Here is a 20,585-nt window from a genome sequence, read left to right on the forward strand (position 1 = left end):
AAAATCAAATCCTTCATTTAGACACGTAACACCCAGGAGCACCAAAGTTCTCGTTGAAACGTGTACGTGTGCGCAAATTTAAAAAAAGTGTAAAAGTATACTAGTAACCTATACAGTACTATTATTAAAATACTTACTACTAGTAATAGTTGACACTACAGCTGCCCCCGTTCTGTATATTGTCGGTCAATAGTATTCTTGCTCGTTGTGTAGCTCTTTGAAATATACCGATTCATAATGAACATTTTCACACATATTCCATACAATAGGCGAGGTAAATACAGGAAACGCAAGGTTCCATGTACAGTTTCAGCTCGATTTACACAGCTTTGATCAAAACATTCTCAGTTTCGAGAATAGTTTATTCTAAACCATAACAAAAGATTTAATTAGAAGTTGAATTTTTCGCTATTTCTCTTTCACTTTTTACATTCAGTTCATTTTATTTGCCGGAAAGTAAGCCTTAAAATTAAAAGGACGTTTGATCGATTCACACTGGCGCATTCTAGTCTTTATAACGGAAGGACATCTGTGAGCAGGGAATAAGTCAGTACAGAATTTGATTGTCGGCGAATTTCTGAAATCGTCCATAGTTCTGCTAGTGATTAGCTAGCCGTTGTTCACTCGTCTGGCTTGTTTGGGGATGAGTCTTATTCCGGTCAAAGAGAGAGAAAGAGTGTCTGGCAAGGTTTCCAATATAAATCAAACATTTGTGAACTCGTGTCTGGCAAACTCTCCAAGTCCCTATATATACACAGTTAAACGCACCTTATAACCTCATCTGCGCTTAACGAGAGTCTTTTGGTCCATAACTTTCAAAACAACTGCTCCACAGAATGTCACTGCGTAACGCAAAAGAGTATCGAAGTATGACTGCACAATAAATGGTATATTTGCTTGCGAATAGGATTTTTATGCTTTCTCCTGGTTGTCATTGTTTGTAAATTGCACGTTACTTATTTCGTGACACATCCGGGATATGCCAAGAGGTCATAGGGTATTCAATAAGTTGACACCCCCTATGAGGGTGCGTGACATCGGAAGATGTCAACCGCTGTTGTGTCATTCATTTTGGTTACTCGCTGGGAGAAGAAGTGGTTTTTTCATCCCTCCCAACCCTCTCCCTTTGTGTCTTCTTGGCTTTGATGTGGATCGTAGTATATTCCTGGCGTATTTTTTGGGGCCCTCACCTTTACTGGGTCACGAAAAAGTTATCTGTTGTAAATTTTATTCTTAAATGAAAATTGGGATTTAATTAAAGCGGCTAAAGGCCTTTGTTCATAGCCATTTTACTCCAAACTTGTATGTGTTTGGGTTTACTGAAATTAGGCCCAGTAAACAAGCTTCAGGCTATGCAGCACTGTTTTTCTACTTATTTGCTGACAGAAAGGGGAAAGCATAAATGTCACAAAATCTACCTGAGCGGTCCCTTCGGGATTTTGTCTTTACGTCATCCTAACCATTTCACACTCAACCTCACGCAAGGAGTGTTTATCCGATATAATTTATCTCATTAATCACACAGAAACTTGAAATTTCAACGCACCAACATTAGTCACCTCCGTTTCTCATAAAATCACGGTAAAATGCGGCATTCTATGTCCAAAGACACTGCTTTTAACGGAGAAACAACTCCACACCATACATTTCCTTGTAGCGACTCGCAATGTTAGCCCTCTGGCGATCCCAGAATCCTGTGCGCAAAACATGGGTCTCCGATTACTGGAAAATCATTCATTGAAAAAAGTTCTTTCAAGACCACATCTAGTGGGGACTGAACGTAAACCTTACTGTTAAAAACGATCTTCTGTTCTTTGCCAGTTCGGGATTCTTATCAACGGGATCATTCCTCGTTACCAGTCGTCTGTAAACCTGAAGAAGGCTGGTATGGCCAGCCGAAATATTGTTATAAAAAACAATACACCTTGTTTTAAATCAGCTTTGCTGTAGTCTTCGGACTTCTCGTTCTTGGTCCTCGGACGTGACGTCACTTGTCAAGCTTATCGATAACATTCGTGATCAGTTCCAAGCCTCCTCTGTTAACTCGAATAGCGTAACTGAGCTGTTGATGAGGCTGTCAATTTGGATAACCCAGACCAAAACAAACCAATAACCAACGGTGTCCAGATTCAAGTCCACGTGACATGAACCAAGGAACACAAGGGTTTCATTATATTTGTTGCTAAACAGTAGCACTGATGGTTCGTGGCATGAAAAAGTGCTGGAATAAAGTATCCCAGATCGTACAGTTTATAGGACGACCTTTATCGAATCAGCTGTATAGTCATGAGGACAATTAACTGCAAACCAGTTTTCATGTTAATTAACTGATTTTAAGCGTGTACAAGATTTTTGTGTAGTTAAACGAGAAAATGTGTGAACGTTTTATGTATATTAACAATTTGTAATCATTATCTTTTTTGACTGCGGTTTTATATATCTTATCTTAAAAATTAAAAACTTTAAGAAATGGTTTGTTTTAACGACAGTTACATTTCCTCGTAATTTGGTGCACCTATACTGCCGATATTGGGTGGGAAAACTTAATGATCTTAAAAAGAGATTATCATCTTATGAATAGACTTCAAATTGTGTGCATTTAAATCTCATTCCTTTAACCTTTTGACGACCGTCAGCGAGTAGAGAAAGAAACGTCTTTTTCACCCATTCCTCTTTTTTGGACTGGTTTTCGACCAATTAGCATGAGAATGGCTAAAAATGAGTTTTGCACCAGTAAGGGCACATTTTCCGACAAATAGACATGCACATAAGCCAAAATTTGGACTTCTTTCCAATTTTCGCATCTATTTCGATCTTTCTTTCTCGCTCTCTTCTCTCTCTTTGCCTTTCTTTTTTTATAGGGAGTTTTTTTGCCCACTTAACTACCGTGCTTGAAAAAGCTCCCTCACCTTTAGTTCATAGCCACTCTGTTTCCTACGGCCGGTTTAAACGCCGTTTAGTCGACTTTCTTTCCATCGAGTACTGAACACTACCAGTACTGGATGGAAAGAAAGTCAACTAAACGGCGTTTAAACCGGCCGTAGGACACAGAGTGGCTATGAACTAAAGGTAAGGGAGCTTTTTGAATCAATATTTCGCGTGATCATGATTTTTTTTTTCTTAGCGTTGTAGACTCGAATACATGTGATAAAATTCGAACATTAAGGGCCCGAATCACATGTAATAATGCAAGAAATATCGACCTTCGTTATCTTAAAGGCTACTAGTACAGATACACAAACAAGAAGACTTCATATCTTTAAGATTTTTGCGTTTATTTAGCATCAGATAATACACTAATAATTCTAGTATATTCCGACCAAATGACTTCTGAAGCCCGAACCCGCACACATAGTGCGCTTGGGCTGCCTGTGGTGAAAATTGCAAACCTTTTGTGTGTAGTAGTATAAACAAATAATAGCATAATTTGTACGTGATATTTGGCATAAATACCACCAGTGATATTTGAAATATCACTCGTGGTACAGTATGTTGCCCAGTATGCGGACAGTACCAGTACCCGGACACTTAAAATATAAACTCAATTTTTGAGGCGCCCGCAGTTATCGATAAACGAAGTATTTCGAATGAAAGCTGAACATTTCAGCTTTAAGAGGAAGGTTTCGGCGAGTTGAAAGCTTGCGAAACAGTCGCAGAAGACGCCGTTCTGTTCAGGTGAATAAACATTTCATGGCTAATATTTACGCTGTTTACTGCGCAGTAAAATTAGTGCTGCTCAGAAAAGGGTAGGTAATATGTGATATTTTCAAAGAAACGGTTTCATATTTAAGTTGAAGATACTTAAAGAAGTCAGGTTCTCAGAAAGTTTATTAATTCTCCTTGAAAGTCGATTTGTTTGGAACAACGGAGCCCAGAAACATTCACTAAATATTGATGTTAGGTGCCCAGCCGATCCGGACAGTTTTTTCTTTGCTGTACAGAATCGATGAATTAGCTGTGTACATTATCCGGATAAGATTTATTTCATATCTATAACTATAATTAAAGCTTAGGATAGATGATATAGACGTAAAATGTAATTCTACTCAACTCCGTACGGAAATTTTCTTCACTCATTCGGAGGAGACTTGATTTTGTGTGCGCCTCTTGTTTCGCGTGACTGCATTTTCTATATATAACCGAAAGCGTCGGAGTTGAACCTGGAATTCTCATGCTTTCCCCAGTTGCGACTGCTAGAATGGGGTTGCAACGGTCTGAAAAATGTCACAAAGGGATTGAGAGATGTGAAAGAAGGAGGAATTAGACCTAAAAAAGCAGGCTTATTGTAGGGACTGAGCATGAAGAAATCAACACTGCAGGTCAAACTAAATAGGAGAGTGACCTTTGACCGTCGCATTGATGTCCTTTCGCCAAGCCTTTTTTTTTTTTAAATAAAAAATAACGTTTGCAGATTGGCTAATTGAGCTAGCAAACCGCGGCTTCGGCATGTCCACGGATGCCTTCCTTAAATCAGTGGAAAAGTTCCCAAATAAGGAAGTAAGAATTATGCCATTTAAACAACCGCTCGCGTTCCCCACCATACCCCAGTCATTTGTTGTTTTATTTCACGATGCTAGGTTATACTTTTGGAATCAATTGCCAGACTACTTTGCAAGTGCAAGAGAAGATCACAAGTCCCTTGCGTGTCGAAATTTATGTACAATTACGTTGTTATTGTTGTGTCCCGATACCGGGCCAGCTGTCCGGATACTGGGCCGAGACATAGGAGCTCTGCAAAAGTATTAATTTCGCGATGGAAACAAAGGCGAAAAAGTTAAACTGTCTTTCATCATATTAAGGACTAAATAGATTTTCTCTGGGCCAGATTTCAGAGCTCTTGCGACTAACAAAGGAAAGTTATTGCAATGTTAAACTGAAGTGTCCGGATACTGGGCAACATACTGTATTTATGCCAAATATCACTACAAATCATGCTATTACCTATACAAATAGATACATATATTTCATTTACACGGCTCGGACCGGCAGGGTGTATTAAGCTGATTTAACCGCGGTGAATACTTCCTGACTCCAGACAAAGTTTGCCCTGGAAAATCGGCTTTCAGAACAGTTTGATGAAGTGTAAAAAATTGTTTTGTAAAACTGACTGAAAAGCTAATGATGCTATCTGGAAGCATTCACGCCGAGGTCCAGGGGCTTGTAATTAAGTTAGCAAATTTTAGTCTGATTTCATACACACCCAAAGTTAGAACTGAAACCGTCTCATACATAAGAGCTTAGAGTAGAAATTTGGCTTAAGTTTTCAGAATTTTTCGACAACATACCTCTAAGAATCCTTCTTGATGTGCTCTTTCGTGTGTTCAGGTTTTCTAAAGCGTCTATTTATGCCCTGACATCTTCATTCATGACATTTTAAAACTTCGTCGCCATCTTGAAACGGAGACGTACGGGTAGGTTGCCATGGCAATTTAGTAATTTCACATGTGAAATTACAAATTAACGCTGAAATTTCGCGCCAAAATTAAGGAGTAATTCGTCACCTATGATATTAAAAACAAAATACTGAATAAAATGGTTATGGCATATGGCTTCTTGTGCTAGTATCTTTTTATTTACTGGGTAATAAAATTACTAATATCATAGGTGACGAATTACTCCTTAATTTTGGCGCGAAATTTCCGCGTTAATTTGTAATCATCACATGTGAAATTACAAAATTGCCATGGCAACCTTCCGAACGTCTCAGTGTCAAGTTAAAATGCCGTGAATGAAGATGTCAGGGCACAAAAAAAAGCTTTAGAAAACCTTAACACACAAGAGAACATCAAGGAGGATTCTTACAGGTATTTTGCAGAAATAGTCTGAATAATTTCCCGAGCCTTTATTAGGATTTGGACAAAACGCGCGTGAAATTATTCCCTAATTTCACTCGTCACCATTTGATTACACATACTTATCGTGCTTATAAAAGGTGAAAGCTTAGCTGGGATTTGCCTAAAAGCAAAATGCAAAGGCCACGGAACTGATTCCCAACTTTCCGTTATTGTCTTAAAAATAACTTAACAAGAAAATAACAAAAACATATCATCATTACACAAATTATTAACTGGTTTTACTGGTAGGTTCCATTTTTTATCTTCTGTTGTAAAATAACGTTAATCCGCAAATTTTTGACATATGAAATAGAGAACCTTGCTATCATCTTCATCTGAACCGCTAGATTCAGCGCACAAATTCCTTTTAAGTATGCGCTATGCTTGTTCCAGTTTATCTAGAAATTTTAACAAGTTCAGATTTTTTGAATAAAATGAAGTTGAGAACGCTTGAATCGCGAAACTTTTAAATTCCCCTTCTTCATATTTGCCTACTGAAATTGTGACGATCAAAATCCCGCGAAAGATTGTCTCGCCAAAATCGCGAACTCACGAATAAGATAGTTGCTATTTATCGAAAGTAGACTGTTCACAGCCCCCTATTTTTTCGTGAGATCAAGTATTGATTTAAAATTTGGGTCGTTACGTTACATGAGCACCATTTTGTCTCCAAAAAATTAATTAAATGCCATGACATAGCTGAAATAAACATTTTTCCGTTTTGTTATACAGTAACTGCAATGTTAATTTGTACTTTCTAGTTGTTACTGACGCCGAATAACAAACTCTAAAAAACATGACTGCCTTTACTTGTAATACACGTTAATAGGCCTACTTAATAACAACGTAATTTTGCTTTCCTTTCCTATGTTTTCCAATACTATGAATACAGCACGTTCACGTTTGTCTGAATAACAAGTACCTAAGCTACATTCAAATGATTGCCCTTATACTATTTCTTATAGTAGTTTTTTTTAATAAGCCGTTCTGGAGAAAAGAATCACTGAACTGAAACCCTACAATATAATACAACAGAACTAAGATACTTCCGATTGTCCATGCCTTGCATCTTAAAAAGAAACGTAACCGCTCAATTTAGTCAGTATGGTCCGCCTTTGGACGAAGCCCACACCATACAGGTTTCTCCGTTTTCAGTAAATTTAAGCTAAAGCTACTTGAACACAAAAATCAGAATCCACTGGATTCAACGAGATTTTTCAATTTAATGCGGTCTTTACACTTAAGATTGCAACTTTTAAAAGAATCCGTACTACTTCACTCGAGTGAAGAGACGCAGCAAGATATCTGGAAAAAACGATTGGTGGTGCATTGAGATTGATAGCCATAGGCGACCACAAGTGCATTGATCTCATATGGCTGAGCACGGCTCTCTCTTCCACTTTGAAACAACTGACATAACTTAAAATAGAGTACTCATCAAGCCGATAGCTCCAGTCCTACTGATTCAAGAAGTTTTTTCAACCAAAAGCCGGCCACGCGCGTTTGTATCCGTTCGGTAAATCTCTCTACTTCCGTTCGTTTGTTGTTTCTGTTTTGTTCCCGCGTTTTCATTTCAAGCTCATACGAAAATGGCTCTATAAGGGAGGGAAGGTGTGTGGGTTATTTAAATAATTCCTACAACTTCCTTAAAAGAAAGTTGGAACCACTGTTGGTCAATTCGAATGTTCACCGGATTTAAAATTTGTAACTTGAAATTGTTTAGCGGCAACCTAGAGTAGAATGTTGGCTCTGCCAGACGATCACATCCAGAATCAGTAGGACTGGAGACCCGGGAGATGAGCACGAGTGTAGATAGAAATGAAGCCCCAGTGGCTGACAAAAGTTACCACCATGAAGTCTACACTAGAACTGAACTAACTTAGATGAAAACGCTACCTTTGTTACAAACAAAACGTGCTTGAAAACGATCTAGAAATTATTACGTATTTCCCGTGTTGACATAACAGAAAAGGGCTGGGAAAGCAGCCGTGGGGTTATCAATAAAAATCATCAGTTGTGCAGGCGATCAATCGATTTATAATAACTACCGTAATCACGTTCGTGCACTAATAAGGGATTAACGAAAATAAATCACGTTTCAAAACCAACACATGCTAATCTATAATTGAATAATGAGGCATTAGGAGTTCACACTGTTGTGTCATTACTTTATAGTACAACAACGTATTTGAATTCATAAAAAATAACCACACACACAAATGCAATTTTAAGTCACTTAGAGAAAAAGTCATAGTCGAAACAGCTTTCCTTACAAGCTTCTCGAAAAAAATTTAACTCGTGAATCATTCCCTTGCGGAAGATATCAAGAGCCTCCTTCTTTTCCTCAGGGACGAAATGATAATCAACAAACTTTTCCAGGTGACCTTTGTGATTTGGATCGGTCTTGTTCTCTTCAAACCAGCCTTTGTAGTACGGATTCCACTCGGCAACAAAATCAATGAGCTGATTGGCAATCCACGGCCAAAGCATATGGCATGGTAACATGGCAATGGCTAGGAACTTGGGACATTTAAGGCTTACTGTGCCCTCATATTCCACGTAGGTCTTTGCTGCAGGACCCATAACTATGCTTTTGGCATTCTCTAGATGCCAGGTCGTAGCAAATTGCTTATTGTATTTCTTCAAACTCGTTGACTGTGACTGGTAGATCTCTGAAAATTCAATCATTCCTTGTTCTTTCATTTCCTTAGCAGCCGCTTCAAACACTTTCACAGCATCAAAGCAGTAGGCAGCATCTTGCACCATATAGCCTCCATAATAATTTGCGTTGAGAGTTGCCTTAACCATCCCTTTGATAAACTCCGTCTTAATGACAGCTTTTCGAATCTTCACAATTTCTTCATCATTAAACAAGGCTTGGCTGAAAGTAGAACCATCAACCACGTCTTTCCCGATGTCCGTGGGCATGTCTTGTCGTAGGCTTTTGCTTGCTGGAAAGGAAAAAGCAATTATCTTGATTTAATAGGTTAATTTGAATGAGAGGAGGAACAAATTATTTACGTTGGGGAGTAACTTTGTCGTTGTGGAGTAAAGTGGCGTCTTCTCATCTCGGTCCGGTTATCGAATTTGCGCAACTTCCAACGTCAGCTAAAACAAATTTGCAAATGTGTGCGAACTCTGCTGAATAAATAGTTTCAGTCTCAATAATGAATAATGTGGACTGTGGAATTTTTACCGGTATGTTATCTTTAACGACTATTGTTGTTTTAATTTCGCGTGTTTAGAAAACTAAAAAAGTATTAGTATAAGTAAACCTTGATCCATATACCACTTCGAATGAAATCAAAAAAGGCAACGGCAGCAAATCAGTCAGAGTAGTGATTTGACTACGCACTGGAAAGGACTAAGTAAAGAACTGTTAAATCACAACAGCACTAACCTTCCATTCGACTCATGGCGATCAGTTGTGAACTGTGCTGCTGTATATAGCTTCAAGATAAAAAAAAATACATAATCTGGTTATTGAAAGAAAATTGCGTTTGTTTGGGATTTTTATAGCCTGCGAACGGCAGACGTTTCTCCTCGCTCGCAGGCTAGGATTTTTTAGTCTGTTTGGTATGATAAGTGTAAAATACAGTTTTAGTTTCTGGGTGTGAATGTGTATCTCCTTTTTTTATTTCTTTGTATGCCCTGTGCCTATTGCCTCCTCTTACAGTGGGGGCCGTGACGATAAAGCAGACTACTTCCAACATGGGGATAGCAATTGTTGATATAAAATGGAATTTTGGCCGGTACGCGAAGCATCGGCATGTGGTAGAATCGACCAACCACCGCTCTCTGAGGCCATGTCTACAATATACGGGAGTCATCATGTCGGCATGAACAATACTCGGCCTGGTATGAACACCTGTTCACACTGCCACGAAGAGTAGAAGAGAAACCTATCCAATGACGGGTGACGATCGACTTTCAAGATCTGCATGCGCGATGCACTTTTGCTCGGTTTTGAAATTCGCGTGTGAACAAAAGCCCTATCCAATGGTTTTTCATGCCAGTATAAAAGCCATTAGGTATACCGTAGACATAATCTTACTATTAGCTATAATATCATAGGTGACGAATTACTCCTTAATTTTGGCGCGAAATTTCAGCGTTAATTTGTAATTTCACATGTGAAATTACAAAATTGCCATGGCAACCATCCGTACGTCTCAGTGTCCAGATGGCGACGAAGTTTTAAAATGCCGTGAATGAAGATGGCAGGGCACAAAAAGACGCTTTAGAAAACCTGAACACACAAGAGAACATTAAGAAGGATTCTAGCAGGTATTTTGCCGAAAAAGTCTGAAAAATTCTGAACTTTGTGAGCCAAATTTTTAAATTTGGCTAAAAGGTCTAAACATTTGAGAGAGTGGAGTTCTCGATCGATACGCTCCAGGATAAACATGTCAAAAATCCAACATTGCTAACGTAATTCGTCACCCATGATATTAATAGGTAAATGAAGGCTCGGGAAAATATTACGATTGGACAAAACGCGCGTGAAATTATTCCCTAATTTCACTCGTCACCATTTGATTACACATACTTATTGAATATTTTTTGGATAGTTCTCGCGTGTTTAATATAATCGTTGCTTCATTCCTTTAAATAGTAAATTCAATTAGTAGGTAACAACGACAAAAATAATTCACCTTAATGGAGGCTATGGTTTTTTCTGGCGTCTAGAGATTCGTACAAAACTATTGTAGAATCAAACAACGCAAAATTAGGAAACTAAGGTTTTGAATATCTTCATAAGATTTTTACTAAGAAAGGCAGCTACGATCCAGTGTGGTGTCATTCTATAAGCTCAAAAAGACTCATCTTTTGATATACAACAAGAATTAAAGTTGCGCAAAAAATTAAAAAGTCAGTCTTAATGAAAGTTGTTCAGGATACCTGTCGAAAGTTTAAAACACAACATAAACAAACAAATACTAAATCGATAAATCATTGATTGTACACGAACTCCCCAAACAGATATAATTACTTTGGTAATGCATTTAGAATTAGTTACTAGTGTGGAAGTCTTCCTGTGTCCGTTCTCAGCACGTGAACTTATTCGTCTATAGTAAAATCACCGGAAGTAAAATAGACCGTTTGGTTAAGCGTTATTTGTGATTTTTCTGGTGCAACTGACCTTTCAATTCCCTTTTCACTAGTAATCAAATGGAAAATTTCAATTTTAATGATTATATCTATCGAGATGGATCAGATAGAGTTGGACCACTGTTAACGTATTTGCCTTTTCGGGTCATGGTGCTGGGATTCTAATTGGTTTTATAGCTAATGATAAAACTATTGAGACCTTAAAATACAAAACCAAAGACACAAAAATGCTTTTTTGTATTACACAAGTGAATCTACTTTAGGAAGGATCAACTTCGACTCTAAGAATTTTCTAATTTTCCACCACTCTGCGGAATAATTTAGGCCCTGAACGAGTGAACGAAGAAGACAAACTGATCGATCTAAAGTTTATTGGTTGTTGTTGATTGTATCACGCATTGTCTGTTAGCGCTAGTCATCGCTCGATATGTTAATCAAACTCCTCCAAATGATAAAAGAAAGGTTACAGCAACGAAACAAAAAACTGAACTTGTCTTGTCGAATTCTTCCACCAAGCCAAGACGTTTCACCTTCTCGTTTGTTAACTCCTCGAGGCAGCAAACAAATTAGCAATTATCAGACTAGATCTATTTAAAAAAAAAAAAAAAAAAAAACAAGAGAAAAGTGAGCGAATCATTTATTAAGTTCGATACAGATTTCCTGTTTGTAAAGATTATGTTGGGAATCAAAGCGACAAAAACTGTGGGCGAAAACACTGGCGTCAAAGAGCAGAAAGAGTGGTCATTTAAAGCTGCAATGTTATTTGAGTTCTGACGTTTTAATTTTGTTCATGACATGACTGAGACGATCATCGCTTATATCGCTAATCCTTATGATTAAAGAGAACAGCAATTCCCTTTCCAACAAATGAGAGGAACTGACCCCTTTTTACAGAAACTTTCTGTAAAAGGGGGTCAATTTTTTCCCTCTTTTATTGTCTCACTGAGTCCAAATAAAAAACCAACACAAGAAAAGCCGTGATTTGAAATAGACTTAGAGCAGTTGGGCTACGAAATTTATCAAAATTCAAACAGTGGGAACTGAATAACCGTTGAACACGTTAAGAAGTAATACACAGTATAGATTTAGCCAGGCCAAAAGCGAAGCTCTCGTTAACATAATTATAATTTACTCAAACAAAAAATAAAATCTAAATCGCTAAACGGCGACGGCAAGGAGAGCGGAAAGAAAATCAATAGGTCCAATTAGAAAAAAAATGACCTTGCGCGTACACACATTTTTTGTGCATTTCTTTGCCGTTGTTGTTGCAACAAAAATTTTCATGTTGTTCTTCCAACGAAATTCGTCTCCTTTGTTTTTTTTTCTCTCGCGCTAACTCTCTGTCACCCTTTTTCTCGTTGAGCTTCGCAAGGCTGTCACCTCAGTACTTACTCGTTTTCTCTGTCTTTCTGCTTCTCTATATTCCAAATCTATTGGCATAACATAGTCAAAACGGGCACAGAAACAATTTCCGCTTTCCGTTTTTTCTTTTAAAGAACATTGAATCTTCGCAGGTCTACGCGTCAAGTTCGAAGACCTGCATGGTTTAAAGACTTTGTTATGTGACGAAGGACTTTAGGCACTAAGTGATTAATTAGCGTCTTTTTCAAGTGTTGCCTCGTTGAAGAGGTTTAGGGCTGGCGTTTTCGCATTAATTCTCCAAGAGTTCTGTAAATATTTGCGAGCTAGTTCTGTTAAGAGGGTCTCAATGGGGTGGTAGCTTTTACGGTTATCGGCTAAAATTTTGGCTCTTTTACGGCTATCGGTTAATTTTTTTCAGTTACGGTTAACAAAAAAGTTAAAAATTAACTTCTTTTGTTTCAAAAAGTTAAATATTAATCAAGCTGTATTTTTTGTATCTTTAAATCAAAATAAAGGTCTTTGGATCATCTCGGGATGAAACAACCTATTCTTTTGAAAAATTTTAACATTTGATAGATCATACTTTTTATAAAGTATTTCTCTGCTAATATAATTTTACACATAGAAATGTCAATAATCAATTTAAAAATAATCTTTGTGAAAAAGAAAAAGCAGACACGCAAACGCCCAACTCAAGGCCAGGGCGCGACATTCATTATAACAGAAATGGCCGTCTTCACAATAAAGACGGATTATTTGTGTGAGACGGGTTATCCGTTTGATGATTCGCGTCAGATAGGTAATACTTTTCAATTCGAAAATGAAATAGTTTTAATTTTGAGTAAACAATCCGCCTGACTTTATCCATCAATTTGGACGGACAGTTTGAAGACGGGATTATCCGTTCCAGATAGCCTGTGTACAGCCGCCCCCTCCCCTCAGAAAAAATCGGAGAAGGGGTGTCTGTGGAGAGGGCGCGACTGTACACAGGCTAGCCTCAGACGGATAATCCATTTCTAGCTCTGGCGTGAAAACGACCTATAACAAAATTCCCGTGTCCAGTGTTTTTAATGATAGCGAAGGACTGTATGGAACGACTGCCTGCCGTTGCCTTGTCCGTGGGCCTCATTATTCCGCCAGGCTAATGCGTTTCGGGTCACGTGGTCCATGCGAGTTCGCCACCAAAATACCTTGACCGAGATTGCGTGGGAAGACGCCGTACAGGGACTGGGCATGGCAATGTCTACCGTAGCGTCAGAGGAAAACAGGGAAATGTTGTTCATCGGCAACGTGTTTTACAAACAGTGACATCTCTGCGTGTTGTTTCACTAGTGTTTCAAGGGCTCGACCTCCTGAAAATCGCAAATATTAATCCCCAGCAAGAAGCCACACTTTCGCTATGGAAAAAATTAGTTCCCCGAGAGAGCAGCGAAAATGGAACCTAGGTCTTGGTCAACACCTAAAAGGCGCTTCGCCTAACGTGCGTATGGAGTCACACTAGCCAGGAAATAAAAAAACGCAACCATAAGTGAGGGAATCTAGGGAAAAGTTTCTTTTACGGTTAACTCTTTTTTACTCTATTTACGGCTAACGGTTAAAATTTTTCAATTTTTACGGCTATCGACTAAAGTTTTGGCCGTTTTACGCCTATCGGTTAACCCCATTGAGACCCTCTGTTAATGTTCAAGTTTCGTTGATTTAAGGTTTTGTTAATTTTTTATGAAGAAAAGGAGGGATGTGGTGTCGTGTAAACTGTGTCAAGGGAACTAACTTCTTAGTATGCGTTTGTAACTGGTTGTAGGTGTTAAAAGGTGTTAACAGAAGCCGGTGTATGAATATTTAATGTAAGTGGGTAATTAGGAAGTGGAAATTTATTATTGAAAAGGTTGGTTAGTCGTTTGTTGAACTGGGCGTACTTAAGTATTTTACAGGTTACCATACCTATCGATTGAGTAATTTTGCATTGGTATACCTGTAGTGCGGACGGAAGGACGGGCGTACGGTCACGTGACCACCCATGGTGCTCAGCTACGCGCGCTTCGAACGCGCAAGAGCTCTGCTTTAAATAACGCGACAAATTCAAAAAGAGGACAGAATGGACGAACTTGAAGAAGATTAATATGGATTGCAATTGTAGTTTTTAAAAACTTGTTACCCTAATAGCTTTGATCAATACCGAATAAGGATGCTTAATTGGCATCATATGCAAAATGGACTTTGCCGGCCGTGAAACAGCCCCTTTAAACGTTCAAAATTACTCATTTCTCTTCATCGCCGTACATAAAGCACGTTTCTCACAATACTGAAGCTATACTCAATTTAAAATAACACGTGATTTCTGCTATTTGTACAGTTCTTTTAATACTTCGGAATATTCGTAAATTGCTTTAATAAGCTCACGGTATGTAGGGCATTTGGTCGGTAAGAAGTTACCCTTGTTAATAAGTTATTGAAGTCCTCGTTAATTCTTTTCCTAGTTATTTTATTATCAGCTTTTGTTTGCGTCAGTCACTCGCTGCGGCGGGGGTTCGAATGAGTTTCTCAGTTCACTTACTCTTTTTGTCTTTGGTTTTGTTCTTATCACGGTCCTCGAAGATGTTGAGGTTTTGATGGCTGGAATTCATCTAATTCTTGCAAGATTATTGTAGCCGTGTCCTAGGCATATTTGCGTTCAACAAATTGTATCATTACCATACCACGTCATAAATTAAAATTTCCTCTAACAACTAGCAAGGATCTTTAGTTTTGAAATAAAAGAAATCAACTTTACAAAGTCGAATGATTTAAGTGTTTTAATCGAATCGCCAATTAGTTATTTCTTAAGTAAGTGAGTGAGTCTTGAGGGCTACAGCCTTCTGGTTTGCTTGAATGGAGGAAATGTGTTCATCTCTGTTATCCGTAACTCTTTAAAAACCTGTTAAAACAAATTACTGGTTATTCGCTGAAAATCAAAATATACCTTCTTGCAACAAATATGACTCGAAAAATTCTGAGTAGCTTTTATGCAGCGTCTGGCAGGAGTTGTCCGATTTCCGTGGTCGCGAAGTTTGATGACGTGGCCTTGAACAGGAAAAACCTGTTTCGCATCCGGTAAACATCTGACGTGAAGGCAGAACTGAGCAATCAAAGCGTCATCCGCCTAAACGTAAGGCCTTTGGAAAACTTTGCTTTGCTTCCAAAAATTTCAGTTGTCATCAGCATTACAGTTTGGGATTGATTTTTCCCACCTTTTAAAGTTAAAGATTTGTGAAAAGTGATGGGAGTTGTTGAGTTTTCTTTTTAGAACATCTACCTTGGCTGTATTAGTACAAGTCCTCCATCATATCATCATATTGTCAAGAAAGCATATTAAGCAATCATTAAATTGGCCGCTTTATCCACGCTTCGTCGGGTAACTAAAAGTTCCTGTACACTAGCAAGTAGCAAACTGAAAAGAAAATGCAATGGGATTAAGCCTACGTCGCGTAAAAGTAAAGAATTTAAGATCGGCGTTGACTTAAGTAAGTGCGTGAATCTTGAGGGCTACAGCCTTCTGGTTTGCTTGAATGGAGGAAATGTGTTCATCTCCACGGCTGGCTGATCATCGTTCCGATTAGGTCTCGGCTTTAACATTTGTTGGAATAACTCGTATCCGGCTTCAGTGTGGAGAAGCGATGTTTTCACACCTTGTTATCATAGATCGAGTTGCAAGTGACATTCGTTGCAATAGGCCTCTTCTCTCTCAGTCAATCGACAGTTTGCTGTCTTCGGTTGACTTTCCGTACGCGCTAATTTCGACAAATCTACGGAGGATGAGTCGACCGGAATGTTTCCCTGTAACCTAGCTAAAACTTACTAAAAGCATTGCATTTTTCTCAGTACACTTCATGCTATGTTATTGTCATTCAAAGTACGCTGTCAAGAACAGAGGCATCCTATCTAGACTTAATCTCAGTCAGTCGTAGGAGAAAACCTTCTCAGCGAGATAAATAAAGTGTGCACTAAAGCAGTAGCGACTTCAATCTTTTATTTCAGGTGCATAACAAAGATTTGAAGGGAGTTTGTGTTATATGGGTACAAGTTTCTTTTTCCGAGGAACTGCTCTGAAATCAGCCGGGATTATAGTGCATATATAGTAGCTCATGGTGCTTTGAACAACCTTCAGTTCAGTATCGAACAGAGAGAATGTGTTAAATAATGTTTACCGTAATTTGCGCCTTTGACTGTGGGCTACAACTCCTTCATAAACCGAAGGAACAATGCGGCTTGAAACCGAATAGGACAACGAAAAGGTGGTTGTGATTGTCCGCATATTATGTCAGAAGGAAACGGAGTTTAATTCATCAGTTCGATGCCCATTGGACGATGTTCGTATCATAAGGATTATCGATACTCATATTGTAAATCATAAGCCGCGGTGAAGCTTTGTTGAATACAAGGAACACAGGATTTGACGACCTTTTTCCAAATTGACGTGTTTTAGGTTCTTATCTTTAGATTGCAGCTTTTAAAGGGAAATGCAAAAGACCTAACTCGCGAGTAAAGAGACTCACATCTGAATAAAAAGAACTGGAGATGTATTGACAGCAAGGAAAATTGTTCGTATGTGAATGGTGATTTGACTCAGCACTGTTATCCGTAACTCTTTAAAAACCTGTTAAAATAGATTACTAGTTATTCGTTGAAAATCAAAATTTACCTTCTTACAACAAATATGACTCGAAAAATTCTGAGTAGCTTTTATGCAGCGTCTGGCAGGAGATGTCAGATTTCCGTGGTCGATGTGAGATAATGGCCCCCTTAAATCACTTGAAGTTTGATGACGTGGCCTTGAACAGGAAAAACCTGTTTGGCATAAACATCTGCCGTGAAGGCGGAACTGAGCAATCAAAGCGTCACCCGCCTAAACGTACATAAGGCCTTTGAAAAAGCTTGCCTTGCTTCCAAAAATTTCAGCTGCCATCTCAGCATTACAGTTTGGGATTGATTTTTCCCGCCTTTCAAAGTTAAAGATTTGTGAAAAGTGGTGGGGGGGGGGGGGGGGAGTTTTTCAGTTTTCTTTAGAACATATACCTTGGCTATATTAGTACAAGTTGTCAAGAACAGTCACACTCTTTTCACAAGGCATTTTGTTATGTTTGTCTTTACCCTAGGCTGTTAAGTAAGACTTAAGAGCCGCTAAGTTTTACTTAACCAAAAATTAGTGTGTGAAGGCCTAAGTAAGATCTCAAGTAACTTTGCTTTGCATCTCATTAAAGTCGGAAAGTTGAAACGATTCAAGAAAGTTTCAGGCGACTTGAAAACCATCCTTATGACCGACTTAGCCGACTTGCGGTTTTGCGGTTTATTGAGCTCTGAGAAAGGCGAGACATGTCAATCATTAGCAATCTTAATTTTGTTGCGTGAGAAAATAACCTGAAGTAAAAAAGAATCGGTTGAGTGTGAAGCTTTATTTCACCTGAAGTAATTAAAATTTACTTGTCTTGAAATATGTCTTAGCTTATTTAGGTTCTAGTGTAAAGACTACCATTTTTAGTCACGTTTTTTTTAAAGAAGTTTTCAGTTTGTACAGTTCGTCATTAATTTCAATTTGATTGACACTTTTTTACCTTTATCAAATTTCCTGTATATGTTTTGGATACACGTGAATTTTTGAGCATTCGTTAAGTTCATCTCGATCAGTATTAAAGCGTTTAAATCGACAATGCGAGTGGTTCTTTTTACGAGTTTATAAAACAAGTCCTCCATCATATTTTAAAAAAAGTATATTAAGCAATCATTAAATTTGCCGCTTTCTCCACGCTTCGTCGGGTAACTAAAACTTCCTGTACACTAGCAAGTAGCAAACTGAAAAGAAAATGCAATGGGATCAATGCTTAAGTCGCATAAAAGTAAAGCATTCAAGACCGACGTTGACTTTTTTCTTAGAATGGTATCAGGCGTAAGGTCGAGGTAAAGTATTACACAAAAAGAGATCCAGTTTACATTGGTGACGAAATTGGCCGATGGTTACTTTCCCGTGATCGAAATTTTTCGGTTTTCAAAGCATTAGCTTTCGATTCCGTCGTGGAATCTTTAACTTCAGTTGATTGAGTTTGACTCTATTGTCATAATTTAGGGCGAGTGAGAAACATCGAATTGAGAAAGCAGAAACGGCTACTCGTGATCCAGCAGGACCGGCGATTTGTTTCTTGTTTGTCATCGACCTAAATCACATGACAAGACCTCATGCCCCAACAACGAAACATATGATTCGGATATGGAATTTAGTCAAAATTACTAGCCATTGTTCGCGCTCGAAGTGCGCGCGCGCTCTAAATAACACGGCAAATACAAAAAGAGGCAAGAATGGACGAACTTGAAGAAGATTGATATGGATTGCAATTGTAGTTTTTGAAAACTTGTTATAATAACAGCTTTTGATCAATAGCGAATAAGGATATTTAACTGGCATCATATACAAAATGAACTTGTTGGCTGTGACACAGCCCCTTTAAGCGTCAGTATTACAACATTACTCATTTCTCTCCATCGCCGTACATAATGCAAGTTTCTCAGAATACTGAAGCTACACTCAAATTAATATAAAACGTCATTTCTGCTATTTGTACAGTTCTTTTAAAAATTCGGAATATTCGTAAATTTCTTTAATACGCTCGTATGTAGGGCATTTGGTCGGTAAGAAGTTACCCTTGTTAATAAGTTATTGAAGTCCTCGTTAATTCTTTTCCTAGTTATTTTATTATCAGCTTTTGTTTGCGTCAGTCACTCGCTGCGGCAGGGGTTCGAATGAGTTTCTCAGTTCACTTACTCTTTTTGTCTTTGGTTTTGTTCTTATCACGGTCCTCGAAGATGCTGAGGTTTTGATGGTTGGAATTCATCTATTTCTTGCAGGATTATTGTAGCTCTGTCCTAGGCATATCTGAGTTCAACAATTGTATCAATACCTCACCGAGTCTTAAATTAAAAATTTCCTCTATCAGGTTGCAAGGATCTGTATTTTTTTTTTCTTTAGTAAGCGCGTGAATATTGAGGGTTTGCTTGAATGGGGAAATGTGTTCATCTCCAGGGCTGGCCGATCATCGTTCTGATTTGGTCTCGGCTTTAACATTTGTTGGAATAACTCGTATCTTCAGTGTGGAGAAGCGATGTTTTCACAACTTGTTTATCGTGGATCGAGTTGTGACGTTCGTTGCATAAGGCCTCTTCTCTCTCAAGTCAATCTGCAGTTGCAAACTGCTGTCTTCGGTTGACTTACCGTTACGCGCTAATTTCGACAAATCTATGGAGGATGAGTCAACCGAAATGTTTCCCTGCAACCTAGCTAAAACTTACTAGAAGCATTTCATTTTTCTCAGTACACTTCATGCTATGTCATTGTCATTCAAAGTACGCTGTCAAGAACAGAGGCATCCTATCTAGACTTAGTCTCGAGAAAACCTTCTCAGCGAGTTAAATAAAGTGTGTACTAAAGCAATAACGACTTCAATCTTTTATTTCAGATGCATAACAAAGATTTGAAGGGAGTTTGTGTTATATGGGTACAAGTTCCTTTTTTCCGAGGAAATGCTATGAAATCAGCCGGGATTATAGTGCATAGTACCTAATAGTGCTTTGAACAAGCTTCAGTAACGTTTACAGTAATTTGCGCCTTTGACTGTGGGGTACAACGCCTTCATAAACCGAAGGAAAAATGCGGCTTGAAACCGAATAAGACAACGAAAAGGTGGTTGTGATTGTCCGCATATTATCTTAGAAGGAAACGGAGTTTAATTCATGTTCCGATGCCTATTAGACTAGCCTGTTCCAAGCGTTCAGATAGTGGAGAGCGGTGCGAAGTTAAGAAAGCTACAGGCTATTCTTAGACTGATGTCAAAGGCGTAATGTCAAGGTAAAGTATTACACAAAAAGAGATCCAGTTTCAGATTAGTTTACATTGGTGACGAAATTGGTCGATGGTTACTTTCCCGTGATCGAAATTTTTCGGTTTTCAAAGCATTATTAGCTTTCGATTCCGTCGTGGAATCTTTGATTAAGTTTGACTCTATTGTCCTAGTTTAGGGCGGGTGAGAAACATCGAATTGAGAAAGCAGAAACGGCTACTCGTGATCCAGCGGGACCGGCGATTTGTTTCTTGTTTTTCATTGTCCTAAATCACATGACAAGACGTCATACCCCAACAATGAAACACATGATTCGGGAATGGAATTTAGGCAAAAATACTAGCCGCTGTTGGGGAAAGACAGGAACAAGTCTCCGACCTGTGAGAGCGGCGGAATCGAAGTCGAGCCTAGAAGG

General features: G+C 38.5%; 1 protein-coding gene across 2 annotated transcripts; it reads right to left on the bottom strand.

Annotated features, from left to right (window-relative positions):
• Positions 1-6,622: 6,622 nt before the first annotated feature.
• LOC140937508 (uncharacterized) lies at positions 6,623-17,102 on the bottom strand. 2 transcript variants are annotated; one of them, XM_073387066.1, is made up of 3 exons: positions 16,987-17,102; positions 9,235-9,284; positions 6,623-8,785 (listed from the first exon to the last, which is right to left on the bottom strand). In XM_073387066.1, the coding sequence occupies exons 2-3, from the start codon at positions 9,248-9,250 to the stop codon at positions 8,067-8,069; spliced, it is 735 nt and encodes a 244-aa protein (XP_073243167.1). In that variant the 5' UTR covers positions 9,251-9,284; positions 16,987-17,102; the 3' UTR covers positions 6,623-8,066. The 2 variants fall into 2 exon arrangements, with proteins under 2 accessions (XP_073243167.1, XP_073243168.1); XM_073387067.1 differs by lacking the exon at positions 16,987-17,102 and having other exon boundaries at positions 9,235-9,303.
• Positions 17,103-20,585: the final 3,483 nt, after the last annotated feature.

The sequence above is a fragment of the Porites lutea genome, chromosome 5 (assembly GCF_958299795.1).
Source record: "Porites lutea chromosome 5, jaPorLute2.1, whole genome shotgun sequence".
Lineage (NCBI taxonomy): Eukaryota > Metazoa > Cnidaria > Anthozoa > Scleractinia > Poritidae > Porites > Porites lutea.